Source organism: Phaethon lepturus, unplaced genomic scaffold (assembly GCF_000687285.1).
Source record: "Phaethon lepturus isolate BGI_N335 unplaced genomic scaffold, ASM68728v1 scaffold16171, whole genome shotgun sequence".
Classification (NCBI taxonomy): Eukaryota; Metazoa; Chordata; class Aves; order Phaethontiformes; family Phaethontidae; genus Phaethon; species Phaethon lepturus.
Genome location: NW_010515673.1, coordinates 13,808 through 38,390, shown reverse-complemented (window position 1 = coordinate 38,390; position 24,583 = coordinate 13,808). Strand labels below are relative to the sequence as shown.

Sequence of the window (24,583 nt, the reverse complement as noted above, 5' to 3'; positions counted from 1 at the left end):
AGGCCATTCTGCCCTCTTACAGACACATAAAAAAATCTAAAAAAGAGCAGAAAAACCCACTATAACTGACTAACAATCTGAGGAAAGCAGAGCATGGTGGGAGCACACCCCATATGCAGAGGCACAAGGGTCTTCTGCATGGAGATGCACAGCTGGCAGCCAGAGGTTCTTCTGGCATACCCCTCATCTAACATCTTTTTGCCATCTGCTTCAGGGTCAGATAAAAGCTGAACCCCAGAGAAGCCTGTTTCCCTCCTCCCTAGGCCGATGTTCTCCCCTGTGAACACTCACAGACCATTTTGGAAGCTGGCAGCAGAGGCAGGGCCCAAGCCCAGGCCCCCCATTGGGTGTCTTACTCCTACGGGCACCCTTTTTCCCACCTTGGTACCACAGTTACATTGTACTGCAGATGCTCTACCCTGCTGGTTTGGCAGAGGCCATGCACAGAGATAAGCCCGCTTCTGCCATTCCTTGCTCTACTCTACATCCCTAGAGACTTTAACCAAGTTATTTCAGCTCTAAGCCGATCCCAGCGGGCAGAGTATATCCCGCTAGCCAATCTCTTGTGCACACAATCCACTGGGCTGAAGGGAGTGTTCACAACCATGTCCTAACTCCCTGCAAAAAAGGGCGTTGCATGGAAATGGGGAGGGAACTTGGCATGAAAGATGTGGTTTGGCTTCCCAGACCAAGCCGATAACCCCGTCCCTCCAGGATGTGTATCGATCCTGCTTCCCCCCCCCCATTTGTTACTCTCTTTCATCTCTTCCACTCCTTAACATAAAGGCAAACAGGACACCCTCCCTTCCAGCCAAGATTTTAGCCTCATCACTGGGATTTCAGCCCAGCACCCAGTTTTGAGCCCTTGGGTAAAATCCACCTTGCTACCTCTGCAGTGGTCTGAGCTTTTTCCGTTTCCTCATGTGGTCACTGGCGCCAGGGAGAAACATCATTCCCACAGCACTGTTTATCCATAAGATATTGGCGATAGGTAACATTCTTCAGAGAATGACTTTGTAGTCTTCCCCACACCTCTGGGTACGAGGTAAGATTAAAGCTAGCTGGTTAGGAAAGGACTGAACAACTGAACTGAATTCAGTTAAAGAACCATTTATAGGGTTTTTTCCCCTGAAAGAATTGTCTTAGGGCTACTGGGCTGAGTCCTTAGAGGCAGGAGATGAGACAATTTACCAGACTGCGTGCAAGTCCCGTGTGGCGTCCATGCTCGGGTCATTCAAAACTTTCTGGATTACCCATGCCATTCATACACGTGTTTGGGCTCAGCAACAGCACGACTGTGAATTACCCATCCTTGCTCTTGAGGCCACAGCAGTGGAGCGCACCAGCCACCTTCCTCCAGACAACACAGGGTTCCCATGCTATGAGAGTTTTTTTGTTGCCAGATACCAAAAGCAAGGGACAAAGCTGTATTGTTTTCCCATCTCTTTGGCTCTCTTGGCAGACAGAAGGGATTAAGTACAGTGGTGGTCACTGGGCTCATGCTCGCTTTTATCACCTTCAGATGTTTGCTGTACTAGTGCCACGGCCCCGGAGCTCTCCTTGCCCTTTGAAGTCCATCCCATGTTATATCAAAGAGTCCTCCACCACTACAGCCTCTAAAGGGCACAGCAGAAGATAATTCATATAAACAGAGGTGCATATTGGTGACTAATCTCTCGCAGCAGCTGCCATCTGATTTTGGGAAAATCATCGCTATATTCCTGTAATGCTTACTTATTGCATGGGGATTATGCAAATTCTCCACCTCCTGGGGACAGGGTATGGGTTGGATAACATGTTATGCTGCTTGGGTCTTCTCCACTGCAAGAAATGCAAAGTGTCCTAGTAGAAGAGGTATCAGATAAACTGGGAGGAAATTAGCTACTACTGTTAAAATGGGTGTTCATTCATACAAAATTAAGCAGACAGAGGACAGGGATCTGCAGAAGGCCAGTGTGGGAAGCCACCCTGGACACGCGACCTATCTTCCAAAGTCTTTTCTGGCCAAGGGAGTTCACCTGTCCAACGTAAAGGATCCCCCTTGATCCACAGAACCAGACAGACACAGATCTCCCTGCAGGCATTGTTCTGCCCACCACAACCAGAGACAGATTTAAGCTAGGGCAAACAATGATGCATCCACAGAAAAGTCTGCAATGTTTCACCACACTGCTTTGAAGTAAACAAACAAAAAACCCCTCTTTTCTTTTTTTTAAAGCACCCACTCTTCTTGCATGGACGTGACCTAAGACTGACTATTTTCTGATTTGCAGCCTGCATCTTTACTTCTTCCTGTGTTTAAATCAAAACTAAATGCTAGGAAAGCGGGAGATTTCAGTGTTCTGGCACCCTGCTGTCCCCGGAAGGCATGGCTATTTTCAGGCCGTGTGGTTATATTTGCAGATTCCAGGAGGAAATATAAAAATAAAAGTTTCCATGGGTGTGGTGACCAGGTAGAAGCCAATGAGACAGAAAGGGTTTCAGGAGAAGGAACAAGCAGACATATTAAAGAAAGGGACAGGAAAGAGAATATGCAGGAACACCCCCTTCCTCACTCTGGGCTGCTTCTGGGATGTCACTTGAATGGCATCCTGAGACAAAATAGAGGCACTTCGTTCTAGTTCTGAGACTTTTAAAGGTAATGCAGAAATGCCCCCATGGAGAATCAATGGGGGGGAAACAACATCTGCATCTTCCCCATGCCCGGGGCTTGCTTCTGTCACTGGGAAAGGATGCAAATGGCTAACCAGAGGCTCACTTTGGCACCTCTGAATGAGCTCACCCCCAAGTGCAGCTGATGGGAAGTGGGGCTATGCAGAGTTCCGAGATTTCAACAGGTCGCCAAGATTTGCAAAGGCTTCTCCAAACGTTTTCTCAGAGGTGCATGCTGAGATCTCCCCTGACCATGACACGTGCAGCTTCTTTGAACTTGGAGGATAGGACAAAGGCATCAGAAGGGACCCCAGAAAGTCTGTAGGCAACCAGCCACAGCCCTGACCATTGCTACAGCTCCATGAGCTGTTCTCCTACCAGAAAGCCAGCCTACAGTCTGGTGGGCTGTTCTGCCAGAAATGCAGTCCTGCGCTAGCCTCCCTCTGGAAACCCCGTCCTCCTGGTACACCTTGCCTTCCTCAGGGCCTAACAGCTTTTGACACATCTCTACACCATTCTTTTCAGGGCTGGAGACATTTGCCTGTCCTAATGTAAAACTCCTTTGTTTCCAGACTGACCATCTCAGCCTTTCCCACTCTCTTTTAAAAAGGAGTTGACGGGATGTCTTAAAATCCAAATTTATCTCCATCCCACACAGACGCAGTGTTCTCATTTCCATTAGTGTCATCTATTTACATGAGAAATGCTTGGTGAGGAAATTGGGTTACAGAGAGGAAAAAAAGTTACTCACATCAGACACGAATCCCTGCGGTGTGTGTTGCCGTGTGCCCTGTTCCAGACCTTGGCCCACATTTGAAGTAGGGCAGACTGCAATTAAAACACACAGCAAACAGAAAATGCCATTGACTCTTCAATGCCAGCCTAAGGTGGGAAGTGGCCATGCTGAAATATTAACTAATTTACTCAAGCTCACTCTGGAAGCTAATAGCTGAGCCAGGGTGCTGTGCTGGGTGTCTGAGGTCTTTCCCCCTCAAAGTGTCCTCGCTCCACCTCTGACCTATTGCTGGTGGTGTAAAAGGCACCAGCTCGGAGACCTGCATTCCCCATTAACACGTCTGCCAGCGTGCCCACCAATAAATCATTTCTACTTGAGAAGAGCAGCCACTTCAGGGCTACCAGGAATTAGCCGCAGAGGCAAAGCACACTGCTGTGTTTTCAGTCACAGGCACAGAGATACAAGGTGCAAAGTACTGGGGTGTCCTGCCAAGCTGATGGCACACCTCAGGCTTAAAGAGTGTTAGAAGAATGTTAAAAAGCATTAGAAATCAGCTTGAATCAGCTTCTCTCAACCCTTGCCAGGCTCCAAATGAAAGCAGCAACATCTCTTCTCACATTCATTGTCTCTGCGCTATCTTTGTATGTTCAGCACACTCCTACAGCTCCAAGGCAGGTTTGCTACCAGTGCTCAGCCCTGTGCCTTCAGAGAAGTACCAAGAGGAGCTCAATTTAAAAGCTCTTCTCTGCTGGCCAAGGAGAAAGGTGAAAAGCCCAAACCAAATCCCAAGAAAAGCAGCCCTTCAGGCCAGTGCTTGTTCTGGAGAGACATCTGCTGGCAATGCCTACGGAGCCCGTGCTGAGCTCGGGGACACGCTTATCCTCCTTCCACGGAAGCCAAGTAGAAATAAAAGCATAATGGAGATGCAAGGGGGGATCTGGGGAAAAGGTTCACGCTAAAGAGGCGGAACCCAAAGCAAAAGCATGCCGCAAACTTGCGCGTGACTCAAGCCCTGATCCCAACTCCACAGGCCCTTGTTCCTGACCAGCATTTTGCAGCCCCAGACCTGGGCAGGTTACGGGAGTGAGAGCACCTGACAGACAGGTAGAAAGAAGACTGCGAAAAACCCACAGTCTAATATACATGAGAGGTTTGAGCTTGTTCAACCATAACGAGTTTTTAACTGCCCTCCCCGCCTGTTCTCTGATTTTAGGACAGCCAAAGAAACCCCAAATTCCCACTAGGTGTGAACAAAATCAGAGTAAGGTGAAACAGGAGCATTCACAGAGGCTGGATGGGTTGGCTCAAAATCCTATCCCGTTCTAGGCAGGAAAAATCGAGGCATGAAGCTGCACGTTATATGCAACGGCATGCACACTCGTGCGAAAGGACGTTTGCAGAAATCCTGGCAATCAGCGCTGAGGAAGCACATGCCTATAAGATATTTTAATTCCTGTCAATTCTCTGTGAAAGCAGCAGATTCAGGCCAGCTTCTTCCTTTGCACAGGACCTACTGGCAGGAGGTTTAAATAACCTTCTATTCGGGTAAGAAGTGAATACAATGAGGGCCCCAAGACTAAGCTAAAGCTCCAAATCAGTGCTTTGAGGTTTGTTTTCTGCTCTTGTCACAGCAGGTTCACTGCATTGTCTCCTTGCTAGCACTCTCCTGGATGCAAGGTTTAAAGTAGAACACATGTCAGAGTTGGCAAATTACCCCCCAGTCAATACTCAGGCTGTAATTCAGTGTCACATCTTCTCCATCACTGTCACCAGCTTCAGGAACTGCCATGCTTTCCAAACTTGGCCCTCATTTCTCTGTCCCATTGCTGCAGTCCACTGACCCCTCTGCTTGTCACCGTTTATGGGACAAGTTCCCTCAAGCAAGCTCAGGGAAAGGGACGGACAAGATGCATGGCCTTGAACTAGTGTGGAACAGCAACAGGAGCAGGAGCAGCAAGCAGCTGCTGGAGAAGATATTGCCCATTTGCAGGAGTCTCAGTGGTTCCTGCTAGCTATGGACAAGATGTAAAGGACAGGCTTGGTAGATCTTGTAGAAAACAACTCCATAGTTTGGGACCAACCAGGAGATGCACTTTCTTGGGGTGAAGTGCTCAGAGACCATTTTTCCTGGGATATAGTAGACAAGGAAAAGGCTGTCAGAGCAGCACTGCCTCAGCCACTATTTGTGTCGACGATGACAGCTTTCCCTTCTGTGGGTGCCCTGTTGTGCCCTCTACCCCCTGCCCCACTTGCTGGACCTCTTTCCATGCAGAGACCCAAGGCAGGAGACCCACAGAGCCAGCAGGTGTGTGCACCAGGCAGCCTTCCCTCTCCTTCTGCACACACCCTGGCTCCTCTCCCTGACCAGCAGCTTGGGAGTCTCCTCACTGTCACTCCCACAGCAACCCCGATAAGATACACTGGTAAAGAGTCTGTTAAGGAGTTTGTTAACAAATGTGTAAACAACACAAAAGCAGACCAGGTGCTGTTCCCTTCCTCTCCCCCTTTGTCCCTGCTCCTATCACCCATACTCATCACACTTCCTTCTTTCATGGCAATGCACACCCATCAGGTAGGAGCCTTTTCCTGTCCCTGCTGAAGGTGGCCAGGGTGCAGGGAAAACCTGGTTGTCTTCTCTAAGTGAGCCCACATTACTCACTTCTCGGGACTTGGGCTTGGCAGCTTCTCTCTCTGCAAAGCAACTTGTGCCTCTAAACCAGGAGCAGGAAGGCAATGCTGGGGAGACCATGCCTGGCCCGACTGGGCACTAAGAGGCCACTTCACAGGGGGAAAGAAATGGGAGAGTAACTTCAATAGTACAATAGTAGCAGCAGCAGATAAGAAATAGTCACTTCTCTGTTTTACACAAGGGACTGAGGAAATAAGAAGCAAGACACTAGCAGTGGTAAAGGGAGAACTACCACGTGGCCCCTTCAATCCCTTAAGCTGTGCTCATTTACCCAGAAAGGAAAGGATTTGCACAGAAGCAAACGAGGGGAGAACTCAGTGCAGTGCGTAGGCAGGTATTTGTGCTGCTGAACAAACTAAAAGGATGCAAAACACTTGCGGTTTCAGAGGACAGCAAAAGGAAAAGTCAAACAAACCATGGTGTCCCTAGGGAAGAGCTACATCACCAGCACCTGCATTAGGCTGCTACTACTCCAGCTCCTTACCACCTCCAGCCTCTCCCAGTTACTGCCCTGCCCTTGCTCTGCTTTATATTCACTTCATTTCACTGTCTGCACTTTGAACCAGACTTATCTTCAGTTTTCCATCTTTTTTATTAAAAAGAAGGAGTCATGGTCTTCTGATTACAAGGAGAGCTTCAATTTTTAGCCATCTAAAATACTACCAGTGTTTCTTGTAAGTCTTTGGGGAGTGTTGTCAATTAAAGTGTGACATGCAACTAATGATATAAAATAAGGAACCATTTTGGAAAATTTTACCTAGGTCTTGCACCACTTCACCAAAAGGTCCTTTTTTTTTTTTTAAATAAATTTGGAAACTAACTGAATGAGTTCCTACAAGAATGTTCATTTTCTAGGTGCTAGTCTCTTTAATGTGAAATTTGTTAAATGAGGCCACATGTTCCATGCTCAAAGAAAAGGGGAGAAAAAAGAGAGAAGCCAACATCCCCTAGCAGGCATTAAAGAGAGCTTTGAAGTAAGCCACAAATAAACTAAGATTAATATATACTTCTTTAAAACACAAGGAGCCCTAACCTTTGCTGTGTTATGAAATCCCCTTGGCTGTAACTTGCTACAGAGGACAGGATATTCTAACACAGGCTTTAAGAAGGGTGAAAACATATAAAACTGCCGTTGCATTTTCTAAGCAAACCAGAGATCAGAGGATGTCCTCTGCTGGTGAGGAAGATTCTTTCAGTTTGGATGCTCCCAGATCACTCTGGGCCTGGATAGTTATTCCTCTGCTATTCAAACACAGTATTTATAAGGAATCCTTGGACAAGTACCAAAACAGTAAGAGTAGGCCGGGCAAATTCTTATAGGATTATATTCAAAAGCCTCCTGAAATTCCAAGCAGTTTTTTCCCAATTGCTCTTTAATGCCACTTTCCAGTAAGAAACGCAGGAAGTAATGAAGATTTGTTGCCTCAAAAATACTGTACAAGAAACTCAGGTTCTGACTGGCTGGCCTTCGTCCCTACAGCCCTTCCTGCTGTAACTACAGCCCTCTAGTTTTCTAAGAAATTTTTAGGAATCTTTCTTGCATTTAGAAAATGCAAGAAAGCCAACTAAAAACATTATGGTAGTGCAAAGGGTTTCTTTTGGAGGACAATTAAAAGGGCTGTTATGTCCAAACTGGTGGGTTGTGGTTGGATTTTGTTATTCTTGCCACATGAATGTCATAGCCTTCTGCCAGCCTTCTCAACCTACTCCTCACCTCCCAAGCCCTCTTCCGAGAGCTTCCCTAATCGTTCATTATCTGGGGCTTTCCTTTAAGCGAGGTTTAATTTCCTCCACAAATGGTGCTGACGTCCAGGAATCAAACTATCAGCAGCATTGTGTACCCTACACACCCAATTTGCCAATCCTTGTGACAAAAGTTAATATCGTTAATATGTCTTATTATTCCCAATACACCAATTGAAGCTGAAAGCTCAGAGACTATGAGAAAGACTGCAGCACACCATCATGAGCGCTATAATTCTCAGACCCTGATATACTGATAAACAGCCACTATAATGAAAGCTTGTTTTCTTCTTTTTTGTGCAGAACAAAGGAAAAAATACTCCAACTCAAACATCATTATGCATGAGACTTCACAGTACCACGTACAGGTGAGTATGCAACGAAACGTTAAGGGGCTGAAAGGCCAACGTCAATGATAGATGCTGGTAATGCAATGTGTTTCATTTGTCCTGTCCTGAAAGAGTAGTTGGGAACCTTCTTAAAATAAGCAAGTGTTGCTTTTCACACCCTGGGAGAGGCAAACAGCAAAGCTGCTTGAAACCTCGTATTTCTTTACCACAGTTTCTGGCTCCCCAATGCCTGTAGATAAACTTGCCTCTTGAGCTTCCCCCTGAGCTGGGTGCACTCACTATATCCAGCTCCTGGACTGTAGAACACACTTTCAGACTTAGCCATCTGCTGTAATTTCCCTCTTCGAGCTGCGGGTCCCCATGGTCCTGCCAGCCGGGACCCAAGGGCTGAGACCACACAGGTCCTCTCCATCACATATAACACGCTACTGAAGTTGAGGTCAACTGGGCTTCTCATCTGATTCCTTCAAGCACAAAAGGGTAGGGAAGTAAAGAGCATACACAGGTGGAGCACAGGAATTTCTTCACCACAGACACTTGGAGGAGATAAACTAAAGGACTATGAGAGCAGCACAAGTCCTGAGACAACTCCTCTGCCAAGACTGACCCCACTTCTTCCTAAGAGTCAGAGGTTTCACACTGAACTGGATCCTTCCCCTTTCTCTCCTCTCACATATTGCCTGCTCTGTCTAAAAGCAATACCAGCTCTCCAGCCATGTTTTATTTCTCCATGGCTCCTCTCAAACTGCTTGCTTTGGAGAGCAGAAGTTGTCCCGTTACCATAGTAGAATCACAGAATAGTTTGGGTTGGAAGGGACCTTTAAAGGCCATCTAGTCCAACCCCCTGCCATAAGCAGAGACATCTTCACCTAGAGCAGGCTGCTCAGAGCCCCGTCCAACCTGACCTGGAATGTTTTCAGGGATGAGGCATTTACCACCTCTCTGGGCAACCTGGGCCAGTGTTTCACCACCCTCCTTGTGAAAAATTTTTTCCTTCTATCTAGTCTAAATCTCCCCGCTCTTAGTTTAAAACCATTACCCCTTGTCCTATCGCAACAGGCCCTGCTAAAAAGTCTGTCCTCACCTTTCCTATAGGCCCCCTTTAAATACTGGCAGGCTGCAATAAGGTCTGCCCGGAGCCTTCTCTTCTCCAGGCTGAACCACCCCAACTCTCTCAAGCCTGTCCTCACAGGAGAGGTGTTCCATCCCCCTGAGCATTATGGTATGGCATTATTTGAAAGTCCAAGCAAATAGACTCTGGTATAGCTCACAGATCCTCCCACAAGGCTACAAACAGCTTTCCGTGGCGCAACTCTGAATCATGCTCAAATCCCATAACACAGCTGCGTCCAGATTTTGATGGCTTCTCCCACGTTGCATGACGCAGGCCATCCCTGACCATTTATTTACCTGTCCCTCCCCTAGATCCCACACATTTCTTTGAATTGAAGAGTGGGAGAGACATCCACATTAGACAAACTGCTTTGAGGATGGGGAGAGAAACAGAGACCAGTCACTGCTTCTGCATGTCCAGTGTGCCGACCTGTACCAAAGGCTCAGAAGTTACTGGCTTGTCCCCTTACCCTTGCTGGGCTACATCAAGGACCAGTGTCTGGGGACATTTTGAGGTCAGCAACTCTGTCCTCTTGCTATGAGGTGTGACACGTGCTCAGGAGGTCACTGTCTCAGGGACTTGCTGTAGAGCCAGCACTAATCAGTCGTTCAGCTAGACACTTTCTGTCATTACAGCCTGCAGATGGGAAATGGTTGACAAGAAGGGAGGACAAAAATGATTATTAAAGAATGTGAAGTTGGTTTGATTACATATGGGCCTCTTTTCTACTTTAAATTTATCAATTTTACCATATAAAACCATCATTTATCAAAAATATATTTCCTTTCTGAATAATCAAGATTCAGTAAGTTAAACTGTTGAGTAATTGGGGAGAGGAGAACGGGGAAAAAAAAAAGATGTTAAAAAGGCGAGGGAAATTCTGTACAAGGAAACAAGAAATGGAGAAGCTGTTGTCTCTCTTGTCACCCCATGCTTCAAACCCTTCTTGATCAGCATGGACAGACAGGTGGTTACAGGAACTCATCTGCCCAAACAACAGAGACCACATCGACTATTATCTTTCAGCTCTCCCTCAGCTACTGTGTCCTCTCAAGTAATTCAAAACCCTTCAACCATGATAGGCATTAAAGTCAAATTCATCTCCCAGTGTCACAGACTATGCACTTAAAAAAGAGGAGCCAGCCTGGCCATCCTGAGCCCGGCGATTCCTGGGACACAACATGCCAGTGCAGGCCACCACAGCAACAGAAGTGCCTGTCTGAGGCCGGCTGGACAATTCATCACTGAAAACTGGGCAAGGCGAGAAAGGAAGACACTTTATGAGGTTCATATTTAGTAGGTAGGGTTAACACCTGAGTCTTTGCTGGGTTAACACCCAAGTCCAGCACAGAGCTTAAGTACACAGAAACAAAGGAGCTTGTTCAGTTGCTTAAAAACTAAGTTTAGACTTTTCAAAATGCTTGTTTGGAAAGAGGCCCTGGTTTCCATCGGAGAAACTAACCTGATGGCCAACTGCCCCATTGGTGGTCCTGCCAGCCTTCCCCATCAGTGACTCCTACCAAATAAAGTCACTCATTGCAGCAGAGAAGGAACTTTAAACAGTGACACATACATGAATTCTTCATTAATTATGCCATATGCCACCCATTTGTGAGCCTCTACCTTGAACTTTGACCAAGGCAAACAGGATTTCAGATGCAGGCAGTGATGTAGGAAGAGTTTTCCTCACAAGAGGCATTTTACACCCTTTGAAGTAATCTATAAGCTGATCAAAGTTTAATAATGGATGGAGTCATTGCCCATTCTTACAACAAAGCTACTATGTTTGAATATCCATCTGGATGAAAAGGGGTTTTAATGAGATAAATCAAAGACAGCAGCAAGCTTCGCTCCCTCTCACTTCACCCGTATCTAAAGAAAACGGAAAAGAAAAAAATATTCTAATGAGTCTGAGTTAGACAAGTAGCTTTCCCCTCCATGAAAATTAATTTACTTAACAGTAAACAACAAAGGAATTTATGAAGATTGTAAACCTGGCAGTTAAAATAATAGAGCAGATAAGAGTGCCAGTCATCAGGGATAAACCGGTTCTCTTCACTGCTCAGAAAGCAGAGAGTTTGTCACCTCTACACAGATAATATTGACTTTGTGCATACCTTTTCATGCACTATTTTACAATTACAGTAACATATACCTGAGCATGTTTTTCATATCTGATTGCATGGCTAATCTCAGCTTTCAGCTCAAATACTTGCCAGGAGTTTTATTTAGACAGTGCCTCACCCAGTACCTTTGTTTTATGAACACAGGATTGGGTCTCACACTCTGTGACGTTAATCCTCTTCTCTGCTCTTTCCGGTCTTCGTGAATTATCCAACAACCACCTCAACAACAGATTGGTCACCACAAATCCTGTCCACCCCTAATTCCCACTGTCCACCCCTAATTCCCACCATCAACCATCATGTTTAAAGTCTCAGCCCTTTCTGCCTGTCAGGGAGTGCTTTTAATCTGAGCCTTTCCCCCTGCACCCAGCTTGTCTGGAGCAGATTGCAACAATATTTCTTGCCCATGCTTCAACACAACCATCCAACGCTCCGTGTTCTCAGTATGCAGATCCTCCTCAGGTCCATCTGGTCTGTGTCAGACCTCAACATTCATGGCCTCTCCAAGGTCCCTTCATAACCTATTTCCACTGCAGTACAGTGCTGGTTCCCTTCCTGGTGCTGGAGTAGGGTCAGCCTTTGCTGCCTCTTAGTCCAGCTTCCCCCTTTGCATCTCCCTGGGCTTTTACAGGTAAAAAAGGACTTCCTCCCCAAGCAACTATCTCCTCCATTGCCCTCTGAGGCATATGCTGATTGTGGACACTACCCAGTGGGTTATTAACCAGCCCACGAGCTGAGACAGCTACTGGGAACAGACAGATTTTCCCCCAGCCTTTTCCCCTTCTCGTCTTGTGTTTTGTAGCTCTTGCTTGCTAGTCTTCTGGGACAAAGACTGCTGTCTTTTTGTGCCATGTCTGGACCCTGACCCCTGATACAGCACCACTGTAACAAAGAGTAAGCACCAGAAATAAACTACCTGAACCCTAAAAAGGTTATGTCTGATCACTGGGAGAAGGCACAAAGACAAGCAATCAGAGGGAGAAAAGCCAGCTAAACTCATCCCTGTACTAAAGACAGCAAAGAGCCTCTCCAAATTTCACATTCCAATTTGTGTCTTGCTTTAAATGCATCCTATTTTTCCAGCTCTTGCTTTGAAATCAGGCCCCAAGCAGGAGCTTCTACGGCTGCCATCCACAGAAACACTAAATGCCTGGCAGAACTGTTTCTGGCGTTGCCATACTGTTACCCCCAGCCCCACAGTAAACACGTGTAATGCATGTCCTCTACCCACAGTACCTGGGTCTCCCTGCCAGAAAGGTTAATCTGCTCTTCAGCTGAGCCACAGTGGATTCAGCAGCAATGTGCTTTTTACCCTAATGCTACTGAGTAGGGGAAGTGGGGTGAGAGTGTCATGCTTGTGGATGGGCCATAGATACTCCAGGGAAGAGAAAAAGAGCTGGGACCTGGCCTGATAAGCCTCCCAGAAGCAGGCCCTACGTCCAGCTGTGGCACAGGCACCTTGGTCAGGCCTCGAACTTGCCCACCTGAAACCTCCCCAGCTTTCTCCCCTGGAGGAAGTTTGTTTATGACAGGGAAAGGGTTCAGCTGCTTTCCCAGCCAGGCATGTCCTCCTTCCCGTCTCCTCACCAGGAAGACAGTAGGGCAGCAGAGGGAACAAGGTGAAACAGAACCATTTCCTTTTCCTTCATGAATTTTTCCCTGCCCTGCTGTCACCTGAATGCATGGCCTGGCTGCGCTGTCATTCATACAGGGACAACTGCCTGGCTGCTCTGAGCAGGCAAAGCTTGCAGCTTCTCCTGCCTTGCAGTCCCCTCTGTTGGCAGACGAATGTTCTCCCCATCCACAGAGAGCGGTGCTTGCTCTCACTGGCTGCTGATCAGAGTGGAGATGAGTTACCTGGATTTCTGGAGTGGCCTTCACCCACTGCTGGGGAGGCACACACACCATTTGGATACAACACGCTTCTTCCTGCAGCTGCCTCCCTGCCCTGCGTAGCATTCCCCTCGCATGGAGCCCCAAGAGCAGTCCAAAGCCTGCAGCTGCAGCTCAAACACGAGTGCCAAGCACAAGGCTTGGATCGCCACATGCTTCAGGACACAGGTTAGAGCAGGGGTGGGGAAGGACGCGAGTGCAGTCATGTCCAGGACGCTACCACCCTACCTGAGGTGCTCCTGTCCTGAGCGCACACACAAGGCACCGCAAGAGGGGAGGATAGCATGGAAGCCAGGCTGGTAGTGGGAATAGCACTAGGCTGGGTTTATAGGACAAGTGGAGGGAGGAAAACCAGGGTAATCCAGCAAAGTCACAGTGCAGAACAGAGGCAAGTAGCAAAAAAAATAATCCCTTCTTACAGTTAGCGACACCGATTTTCACTACCTTGAGGTCTGATTTGGGTAGTTTGGGGGGTAACATGAGGGGATTGAAGGGCTGGTGCAGTCAGCCGTCAGGTTTGGAGCTGTCTGGCAGACTGAATAGCTTTGCAGCACCTGGCAGACTAAATAGCTTTGCAGCACAGAAGGTCTCCGCTGTGGCTGTGCTGCCTGTTGAATTACCTGGGACAGGGGACCTGGCCAAAGCCAACATATCGCGTGGATCCCACCTCAGCACAAGAGGACCAACATTTGCCCCTGGCTTGTGTAAGCTCTTCGCCTGGGACAAATTCCACACAGGGAGATCTGCTACATGAGACAAGCAAAATGCAAGTGCTTTTAGCTTGGCAAGTGAGGCTTAACTACTGTATTTAAACTTCCAAGCCAGTTTCAGAAACCAGAGGACTAACTCACGTGTACAAAGCATTTGCAAACACGCGCTGCTGGACAGGGGCCAGAGCTGCTAGAATTGACATATGATGAGATAAATATGCAAGTGGTGAAACTCGTTACGAAAACTCTTGCTGTGTTATGAAACCCTAATCTTTCACCACTATGGAGAGGCTTATATTACAACCAGAACTTACACCTTCTGCAGCGACTCTTCCATGCCTGTGCTCTAAAAGAGCAAACAGTAGTTCAGTCCTTTAGAGCTGGTTTCACGACTGATTTATAGTCCACACACCATCAAAGCTTCTTAACCTGTTTTTTCCTCCTTCACCTCCAACTTCAGCACCTGGCCACCTTCATCATGGACAAGAGCGAGTCCATCGTGACAGTGGATGATGCTATCCGAAAACTCATCTTGCTCAACTCAAAAGAGAAGATTTGGACACAGGAGATGCTGCTGCAAGTGAATGACAAGTCCATCCGCTTGCTGGACTGCGAGTCGCAGGTACCCAGAGCTCTGCAAGAGCTACCCACGGATTGACACGCAGTGCGTGCCCTTCCCATTCTGCCTGGGAGGGCCATTTCTAAGGAACCCAAAGAAGGGTGAATCACTACCAAAATCCACTCCTGGGTGTGTGGGGGCTGTCTGACTCTAATTCAAAGGGCAGGTAGGTGTGGGATGGTTTATTCACAGTTCCAGAGCACAGATACGCCAGGTGAAAGATACCTGGAGCTGTGCTCCAGGCCAACAGTAAAACTGCTTTCTGTGGGAGTGATGCAGACTTACAGGTCCACAGAGATCTGCATAAAGGATGAGCAGAGAGGGAAGGACCTATTACTTGCATTAAAATAATATGCAGGATTCCCTGCCCAAGAACAGTGCCCCGTTTTGGCAGGTGATACATGTACACACACAAAAGGCACCTAATCTGAGGTAAAAGAGCAGCCAGACAGTGGGAGAGAGATGGTGCTGCCCTGATTTTAGCAATGAGAAACTAAAGAATATTAGCCCAAGGTCATCCAAGGAGACAGTGGGAGGGTAAGCCCCTCACAGAAAGCATCTTTCCTCCCAGTGGTCTGCTGGGATGCATGATAAGTGTACTGGTGCAGGTAAAGCAGAGCAGTAAGATAATGGTCTGAGCAACGAAGCTCAAGTTATTGAGGTCTCACACTAGGCCCCGTATTCAGGACTCGGAGGAGAACAAGAGCTCACCTCTGTTTGCTATCCACCTCTCTCCTATTCCGCAGTCCCAAGCCACTGCCCCTCTGCAAACCTCGACATGTATCTTCTGAAGAGCGCAGCAAGCCACTGCCAAGAGGCACAAGTCCTGCCAGGTCTCTCTCCTCAAAGAGGGATCCCAGAAGTTTGTACACAGAACCATTCCCCATCAGTTCAATAGGTCTCCATTGCCTGACCCCTTCCTTTTTGTCTTCCAGGAGGAGCTGGAGGACTTCCCACTGCCAACAGTCCAGCACTGCCAAACAGTGCTGAATCAGATGCGCTATTCTTCCATACTCCTCCTGGTGTGTCAGGATTCGGAGCAGCACAAACCTGACATCCACTTCTTCAACTGTGACGAGGTGGAGGTGAGCAAAGCCCTCCTTGCCAGTGTGAAACAGAACAAAATAGCTCCCTGCCAGCCCCTTCTTCCGTTGCTCACTTAGAGCCCTCGATCCTTTCCAAAGGAAAGCCATTAAAAACATCTCTGTTTTATCTTTGAGGCGGAGATGGTTCACGAGGACATAGAAAGTGCCTTGGCAGACCACAAGCATGGGAAGAAGATACGGCCACAGACACTCAAGTAAGTACTGCAGGACACAGCTGGGAGTTACAAAAAGAAAAAAAAAGCGCCCCATTCACAATGGTGCATTCGCACACCAATCTCTCAGAAACGGGATCGGCAGCCACTGACGGGGCTGTTCTGCGTTGCTTCCCTTGCAGAGCAAACCAAGAAAAGATCAAGCAAAGACAATCCATCCTCCCACCGCCGCAAGGGCCAGCTCCCATCCCAATCCAGCACGACACGCGAGGCTCAGGGATGAATAGGAACCGCGTGGCACCCCCTTCCCAGCACAATCCAGGTACTGGGAGCGCTCAGCGAGTCTGTCGTGGGGACAGGGGATTTGTTAGCCTGGACAGCTGACCCTCCTGAAATGGCCTGTCGTCATTTCAGGCCCCATACTGCTGGGTGCACAGAAGCCCAGTGTTTTTTCACTGTGTTATAATGTAACACAGACACATACCAAAGGCACAATATTTTGGTTTATCCCTGGCTGTGCTTTATAAATGCCTAAAAATTGTGCCACAGCAAACATTTCTACACACTGGGCTAGCAGTAGACACCTTCTGCTCAATGACAGCTCAATAAATCAAGGCTCCTAGAAACTCCTTTTAATGACACCTGAATTTTGGGGACGCTGAAATGCTCAAATGAGGCAAAAGCCCCTCATGAAACTGAGCAATCATATGAAATTTGGACCAGGCACTGGTGATCTTAAACAGACAAGACAGACCTGGTCAGAAAGGCAAATTCCTGGCCCTGCTGACTTCACGGGAGCCAAGATTTCACCCTCAGAAATCAAGTAGTTTACATGAATTCTCCTAGAGTTGAGCGTGGAAACGCCGATCTGAGCTCTCATGTACTCTCTCATGTACTAATCTAAAATCTTACTCCAAAACCATCCTGACTTCAGCCTGTTTGAGCTGGCTTGAAAAAACTTGTATTTCTCTTTGGAGAAAGAAGTAACAGAAATAAGCTCCTTCTCTGACAAAACCTCAAACTGACTAAAATGATGAGCAAAATTTAAGCCTTTTTAATCACTGCCTATTGTGCCACCATCTCTTGGGATTAATTTCTAAATTCAAGGAAAACGAGTAATCAGGGTACAATAAGAAACTCCAAACACCAGCTGAAAAGAAAAAAAACCACACTCATTTCCCTGGGATGGCACCTGAAGCCAAGCAGCTGATCTGGCAGCTTGTTTCAGGTCCAGCTTTGCATAATGAAAATTAAGATCTATATTTCAGAGCTGGACTATGTATAAATATCTATATTCTGATGCACAGCAGTTTTTCAGGAAACAGCCACCCTCAACTCTGCTTTTCCCAGGATGCTTAGGAGAAAGCTTTAAGTCCATTGCTTACACCAGCAGAGCAGGGCATTTAGCCAGGCAGGATTTCTGGATGTGAGAATACAGAGTCTGTCATGAAAGCAGGTGACATGAGAAAGCCTTGAATGATGCCTGACTGCTGAGATCGTTTCTCCTTTGAAACACGCCTTATTGCTTTTCCTGCAAAACCTGTCAAAACTAATCACCTCATCTTAACACTTAAAGATGACATACATTTTTCACAGTCCTTTGCCAAAACTGCTTCCCCAGTTCTCCCACTTTATAAATCCTGCTGTCCAAACACCTGCTGAGCCAGCCCTTTCAAACCCCATTTCACCAAGCTGACACATTATTCTTTTCACAAGAGGCCACCTGAGCCATTGTTCTCACCAAAATATCACCCCCTCACTGAGTGACTGTCTTCTGGAAGCTGGGAGGTGCCTGTGTTGTTTTTTCATTGCAGAAGTATTTTTTTTAATACCCATTAAAAACACTTGAGAGACCGCACGCAAGTTTGTACAAAAATGCTGATTTGTGCACGGGCCTGCCTAAACATCAGTCACGCAGAACTCCTGGCACGCTGCTTTCTAGCCTGTGACAGTTGCACTCACTTCCAGGTCTTGTTTCTTTAACTATTTAGTTAAACTGGTACCTCTGGGCCAAGCAAGGCGCCTGTGGAGAGATGTGGGTTAGAAGAGAGAGTAGGAGTTAATCTAATCGCACTTTACATACATGTGGAGTGCTCTGCAATGCACATGGTGGCTCTTCAGGTCCTCTGCAGGCGTAAGTCAGCCTAGATGCAAAGGCAAAGGAGTTAGTGACTCACAGCAGCTGGGGACTGGGGCTTGCAGGTCTCTGCCTGCAGCTGGCAGCTGTATGCTCTTCATGATTGATTCACTGCTTGTATGTGAAAACAGGCAGCATATCGACACAGAGCGTTGGTGGGCAGGTGCTGTGACCTTGGAAGATTTAATTGGCAACTTTGATCACCTCCTGTTCCTTTCTGATCTCCTGAGGTGCTCTCATAACCCAGAATAAACAACCAATCTGGGAGTTACCATCCCATGGGTCCCAGCATTTAATGGAGCCTATTTCAACCTCTGATAGTAAATACATTTTTCTCTCCCTCCCTTGTTTGCAGACTATGAACGACGAGGCTCCAGCGCTCATGACCACGAGGAGTCCCGAGCCATTTTAGCACAGAAGATTGAAAAAGAAACGGTTGGTAACAAGAATGGTGCACAGTCAATAGGCATGAAGGAGAGGGAGAAGAGAGGAAGGAAGCAAGGGGCTCCTCCATGAGCAGACATTTTAGGCATAATCTAGTCATTGTTAAACTAATATCTACCCTTCATAAATATAAGGTGAACAAAAGCAAAGCTCCATCACTGGGTCAGTTACAATCTCCTTTGACCTGAGGTAGCTCTGCTGATTTCAGATGGTCTGCTCGTCCCCAGCCCACGGTCTAGTCTTGGGGTTATTTTCCAGACGTCCATTAGCAGGGGTCACTTGTCACACTGATTAAGTACAGCACACAACCAGGCACAGCTTTGTGTTTGGGAAGTGATGAATGCAGCTTAACTTCATGCTTGGATTCCCCTCTCCTGTGCATTCTTCCAGGAAATGAAGCAGGGACTGACCGGCATGCTCTGGGATTTGGGCTTCCCAGCTGTGTGCAATTTGGGCTTTCACCTCGGTTTGTTGCATTTCTGTCTCCACAGCAAATCCTGAACTGCACTCTGGATGACATTGAAGTGTTTGTTGCCAGGCTTCAGAAGGCTGCAGAGGCATTCAAACAGCTCAACCAAAGAAAGAAAGGGAAGAAGAACAAGAAGAAAGGGCCAGCAGGTACAGTGCAACAGCTAGAACAAATGGGGAACACACAGGCACAGATGAAGGTTGGGAGGACACTTCAGCTTACACCCCAGAAAGGCCAGGTTGATGCAGCAGCATGGCTATGGATCCAACAGCAGCTACACGAGTTTGGAAGGTCTCACTGGTCTGTGGGGACCTCTTGTAGAGCACACAGAGCCTAGCAAAGCCTCCAACACAGAGAAAGACTTTTGGTTTTCTTGAACCCTTGATTTTTAGTAGTTCTAGTCTCAGCACCCTTTATTGCTGTGTCTTTTGCATGCCAGCAAGATGAAACTTTCCTGAAAAGGGATGCTTTAATTAAAGTGTCTTTCTTTCCACCTTCTCATAAAAGAGGGCATGCTGACTCTTCGAGCAAGACCCCCAAGCGAGGCCGAGTTCATCGACTGCTTCCAGAAAACCAAACTGGCTTTTAACCTCTTGGTAAGACACAGAGGGTATTTTCGTCCCATGCAGTGACAGGGCTTTTTCCCATATACCACAGTAGTAAGCATTTAAAGTGAAATTTGAACTGCAAACACTATCAAGGGACAAAGGTGTGAATTCCAGATTCTTGAGAATCCAGAACATTTCGTCAGGCTTGTGCAGGTTTCTTGGGTCAAGTTGTTAAACTGAAACTACAAGCATAAAATCCAGGATGGGACTGAGCAGCCAGGGGCCTTGCAATGCCTGGATCTCTTTTCAGATACAGACCTGACTTAAAACATTTGTGAAGCTGTGAGCTTCCAGAGCCAAGAACTGCCATGCCCACCTTACTGATAGCTGTGCAAAGGCTTGTATAGGCATCCCCACTCCAGATATTTGCTTCTACTTGTGGCCTTTAAAAATCTGGGTAGTTTTGTGAGAGCTGTAGTCCTTGTTATCCCTACAAAGCATAAAACTGAGGACTGCAAATATAAAAAAAGAAAAATAAGTCTTATCTACTTTAAATTGTTCTCATCCAATTCTTATAGAGCAGCTGTAAAGCTGCCTCAGCCAAGGTCCTGGAAAGTCTTTGGTTAACAACAACTGATGTCCCCCGTTGCCCTGAGGTTCCTGCCCTCTCTCCTTCTCTCCGGGAAGAGCTGCTGTCTTAGGAAGAGAATGAAAAGCGGGAGCATAAAGATGTTCCCAGTGCTGCCAGCTCTGCTGAGTGAAGCATGTGAGACCAGAAGGTTAATGAGGCAGAAGGAAATTCTGTCTGTTCTGACCAAACTTGCCAAGCGAACACAGCCTAACAAGATCCTTCCTGAGAAGTTATTAGTAAGGAAACCACAGAGAGTGTAAACAACATTAATGCAGGACACCAAACTCCAAGCTTTTCTTTGAGAGGCAAATACGCATAATTTTTGCCTGCTTAGGACCAGAAGTGAGTCTTGGAGGTGTCAGCTCTGGCCAGCAATCACTGCTCTCACACAAACCAATCAGGCACCCTGCTATGGCTATGCCACACATCCACAGCAAGGTGTTAGCTTCCCTGAAGAAGCAGCTGAGGATTCTCCAAGCATAAAGAAAACCCAGCCTGGCTGTTGCATCCCAGCCCTTTCTGACCGCTGAGACAGCTGAGATAAATACAGTGGAGTCAGTGCGGTCAGCCAAACCTTCAGCCACAGCACAGGTCTGCGCTGGAGTTAGTGCCCTACCCTGGCCACTGCCAATCACGCAACGCAGCCGCAAGCGCCCGTTACCCTCTGCGGATCTGTGCAAATGCTCTGGCTCACAGCCCCCGAGCTCAGCATCGCTGCTGCTCCCCGGTCAGCAGCGTGGGAGTGAACACATAGGAAATTCATTCCCTGCACTTGGGCCCTGGACTTTGCTGCCCGCACATCCACAAACACACAAAGAGCAGCTGCTCTCCTGGCAAGAGGCTGGGGGCCAGTAAGAAGGAGAGCGGGGAATTAGTGGTGGAGCACTGCCATGTCCACCCCAGGACTGCTGTCACATGTCACATGGCTGCAAAGTCCTTGTGAAGCGCTGTTTCATTTAGTCACCTTGTTGGCATCAATTATTTCACACTTTCCACTCCACATTAATGTTTAATCACCAGCATTTAAAATGCTTTGCATTTCAGTAGGGAGGAGGGAGGCTGTTTTCCACTGCAGCAATGCCAGTAGCACAAGACACAAGAAAGAGCTGAAAGGAAGCACAAACTGAAGTGGTGTCTCACCACAGCTTAGCTGATCGCTGTTAATGAAATGCAATTCTTACAGTAAAGTAATCCTAAGCATCTGCTGCTCCATTCCACCACAGTCTATTCTAAATACCAAGCATTTTAGTGGCCAGGGCAGCTCTAGGTGCTGCAGGCAAGACCTTGGTGGAGGTTTTTCCCCATCAGCAATTTGCCAAGGGACTCCGCAAAACACTTGTTCTGTTGTTTTCATTCATGGGAACTAGTGGGATTTTCAACTTTGCAAGCAGAGTCAGAAGCAACAGGCCTGGCCCTTCCTCACTAAGACTTTCAAAATAAGCCAAGGCTTTCTGCTTCTGCTCAAAATAGCTTCAAAAGGGACTGATTTTAACAGAGTAGGTGCTCCACCCCTCCTGAAATTCAACACACTTAGAAACAGACACAAAATAAAAATTATCTAAAACTGGATGATTCATACTCCCCAATCACTTACTCTTCCTCCCTGATTTCAGGTGCACTGTTTAAAGTTTCCTTGCCCTGTGTTTTTAACTATAGCAAGTATCGGTCAGCAACAATCCCTCCATGTGACAGAAAAGAGAAGGCAAAAATCAGGTTAGGGTTAAACTGGGTTTCCTTTCTCTTTTCAGGCCAAACTGAGAAAGCACATCCAGAACCCCAGCGCTTCAGAGTTGGTGCATTTCCTATTTGGGCCGCTGGAACTGGTAAATCTTATTCACAGGTTTCACTGTGAACTCATTTGTTATTTCTAACATTGCTTTTGCACTTACAGGCAGCTAGATTACGCGGAACAGTTAGAAGGCTGCTCACAACTGGCTAAAGCTCTCCCAGTAAAGTCTAGAAGCAACAATGCCAGTGTTTCTGGCCTCTGATCTGATAGCCAGCTTGAAGTAAATAGACAAACCCTAGCAAATATGAATCTTTCCATCCCATTAATAAAGACTTACTGTGAACAAACGTGCCAGACAGCTATGATTCCCATTGGGAATCTGCCCAATCGTCAAGCAAACATGGCTTAGTATTTGCACTGAAAATAGGAAGCAGAAATCCCAATTTGAAAAAGAAGCCAGAAGGGACACAGAAATACCAAGTGATTTTCCATTTTTTAAAGTGCCAGCTTGTGATGTATCCTGTCTCTAACAGCAGCTAATTTTTACATCAGACCTTGCTTTGACTCCAACAGAAAAATTCTTATGTTCCTCTGAACTGTCCAGTCTTCAAAGATTTAGGTTGATGTTTCTTGAGAGAACTGAGCTGATCTAAGAATTAGCTGCTGCCAGTGGGAGTCAGACCATCCCTTGGCATGATGGCTTGCCCTCTGGCTTTCATTTTATACCTTGGAGAACTTAGTCAGGAACTATATGTCTTATTTGTCTATTTGCCTTTTCTTAATAAAATCTGCCAATCAACTACTATCAGTACTTCAAGTGGCAGCAAACCATTAATTTAGTTCATCTGTGTTGTGAAACCTCACCCTACATATGAAGGCATGGAGGACAACTTTGGAGGTGCAAGTCTAACATGAAGTAGCCTAGTTTTAGAGGTAGACGCCATGGAGGGGTACATTGACTTTCTTTGGAGTGGGCAGACATAGAGACTCCAAAGGATCAGAGCCACTGATTTTTCTGTCTTTGATTTCTGTTCCTTTGTGTATGTGCTGGTTTGCTATTTGGAACATTTCCTGCAAAATCTCTCATATTTGTGTGTGTTTGTATGTGATCCAGATCATCAGTAGCTGTGGTGGCCCTGAGCTTGCCAGGTCTGTCATCAGCCCACTTCTTTCTAAAGATGCCACAGACTTCCTCAGAGGACACCTGACACCAAAAGAGATAAATCTCTGGGACTCCCTGGGAGAGACATGGACCAGATCCAGGTGAGGATAGAGCTGCTACCTCACCAGGTTCCCCAAGCTCTTGAGAAAGGCAGACAGGATACTTGATTTTATAGCAGTGTCAGAGGGTCAAGGATGCCCTGATGCCCCTGTTTCTTCCTAATGTGCCATCAGAGACATGTTCCTTGTGAATCTCACCACATATTCCCTGCTTCATGTCCTAGAGCTGAATGGCCCCGAGAAGCAAACATCCCCACCTACATCCCCAAATTCCACAATGGCTGGGAACCGCCCATGGAAATCTTCCGCGGAGCTCCCTGGGAAATAGACATCGGACACTTGCAAGAAGAGGTTAGTCTTGTGCCCCTGGTCATCCTCTTCTTTACCCCTCCCTCCCCCTTCTTCAGAGTGAGGGATGATCTGTGGAGTTTGCAGGGCTATGTAACAAGTAGTCGGCTCAAAACTTAGTTGGATCTGGTCACAACAGTTAAATATGGAAATAAGGCCAGAAAAGGGCAGCAATAATCAGCCTCACCTCCTCATCAACAAGAAAAAGAATACTATACCATAACTGAGCCCCATGGATACAGGTTTGCCTGAAGAACATTTCTTTGGTATGCACCTCATCATGACCAAAAGCTTCCAGGCCATAATTCACCTACTACTATCACTCTCCTATCACTCTCCTTTTCTTTGATAAAGCTTTCTCCTTTCCTGGGAACACTGACTCTGTTTTTACCTTTCCAGCTATCATCAGCTAATGGATATCCTTACCGTAACTCCTCACTCAAGCGTGGCCAGACTGCCAATCAGACGCAAGCTGTAGATGCCTTTAAACAGAACGTAACTCAGCATGTAAATAGGTAATGTATCAGCACCACCCTGGACAACGGCGCCTTGGCTCCCACCTTGTAACCGCATAAACATCCACTGCAACATATCATGACACCAGGATGTTTTGGCATCCTGGTAGGTAACTCTCTGCCGTTATTAATTCAGACTTGTTAACAAGATCAAGAGAACTCAAAGATCAGACGAGGGATTATTCATGTAAACACTGTCAGCTTTTTAATCACCATCCGGTTTACAAGGAAATAGGTTACATGTGTTTTCCACCACAAGAGGCAAAAATATTGGCTAACTTCATTAGTCAATCGGTAGGTCTTGTTTTATAACATCAGCCCACCAAGGTGATATTAAGGATCATGTGCCAAAGATACTACACTGCACTTTTGATCTCCATACGGTTAAAGGAGCTAGTATCTCTCCATTCATCCTAAAGCCACAACAGCTTGCCTAGAAAGAACCTGCTATAGGAGGAATCTGTACTAAAGCATGAGCATGTATAGACCTTCTGCTGTTGAAAATCGTAGTGCTGGGAAAGAGCAACCTGAGCAGCACTGCATGGAAAACATTTTAACTGAGGCAGCGCCATTTTGTTTCACTGGAGGCAGCCACTCCTCTGTGCTTTTAGACACAACCAATGGGAAAAACATTTATTAAGAGGCTGAATA

The 24,583-nt window shown here is 46.8% G+C and overlaps 1 protein-coding gene across 1 annotated transcript in view; it reads left to right on the top strand.

The window, feature by feature from the left end:
- EPS8L2 (EPS8-like 2) overlaps window positions 1-24,583 on the top strand; it is a 43,257-nt gene that overhangs the window by 8,144 nt on the left and 10,530 nt on the right. Inside the window, exons 2-13 of the mRNA XM_010295852.1 lie at window positions 8,124-8,188; window positions 14,474-14,635; window positions 15,568-15,717; window positions 15,853-15,932; window positions 16,073-16,212; window positions 18,383-18,462; window positions 18,963-19,089; window positions 19,448-19,536; window positions 21,868-21,942; window positions 22,963-23,111; window positions 23,294-23,477; window positions 23,817-23,932. Coding sequence (XP_010294154.1) covers window positions 8,124-8,188; window positions 14,474-14,635; window positions 15,568-15,717; window positions 15,853-15,932; window positions 16,073-16,212; window positions 18,383-18,462; window positions 18,963-19,089; window positions 19,448-19,536; window positions 21,868-21,942; window positions 22,963-23,111; window positions 23,294-23,477; window positions 23,817-23,932 — 1,417 coding nt within the window. The remainder of the gene's footprint in view (window positions 1-8,123; window positions 8,189-14,473; window positions 14,636-15,567; window positions 15,718-15,852; window positions 15,933-16,072; window positions 16,213-18,382; window positions 18,463-18,962; window positions 19,090-19,447; window positions 19,537-21,867; window positions 21,943-22,962; window positions 23,112-23,293; window positions 23,478-23,816; window positions 23,933-24,583) is intronic.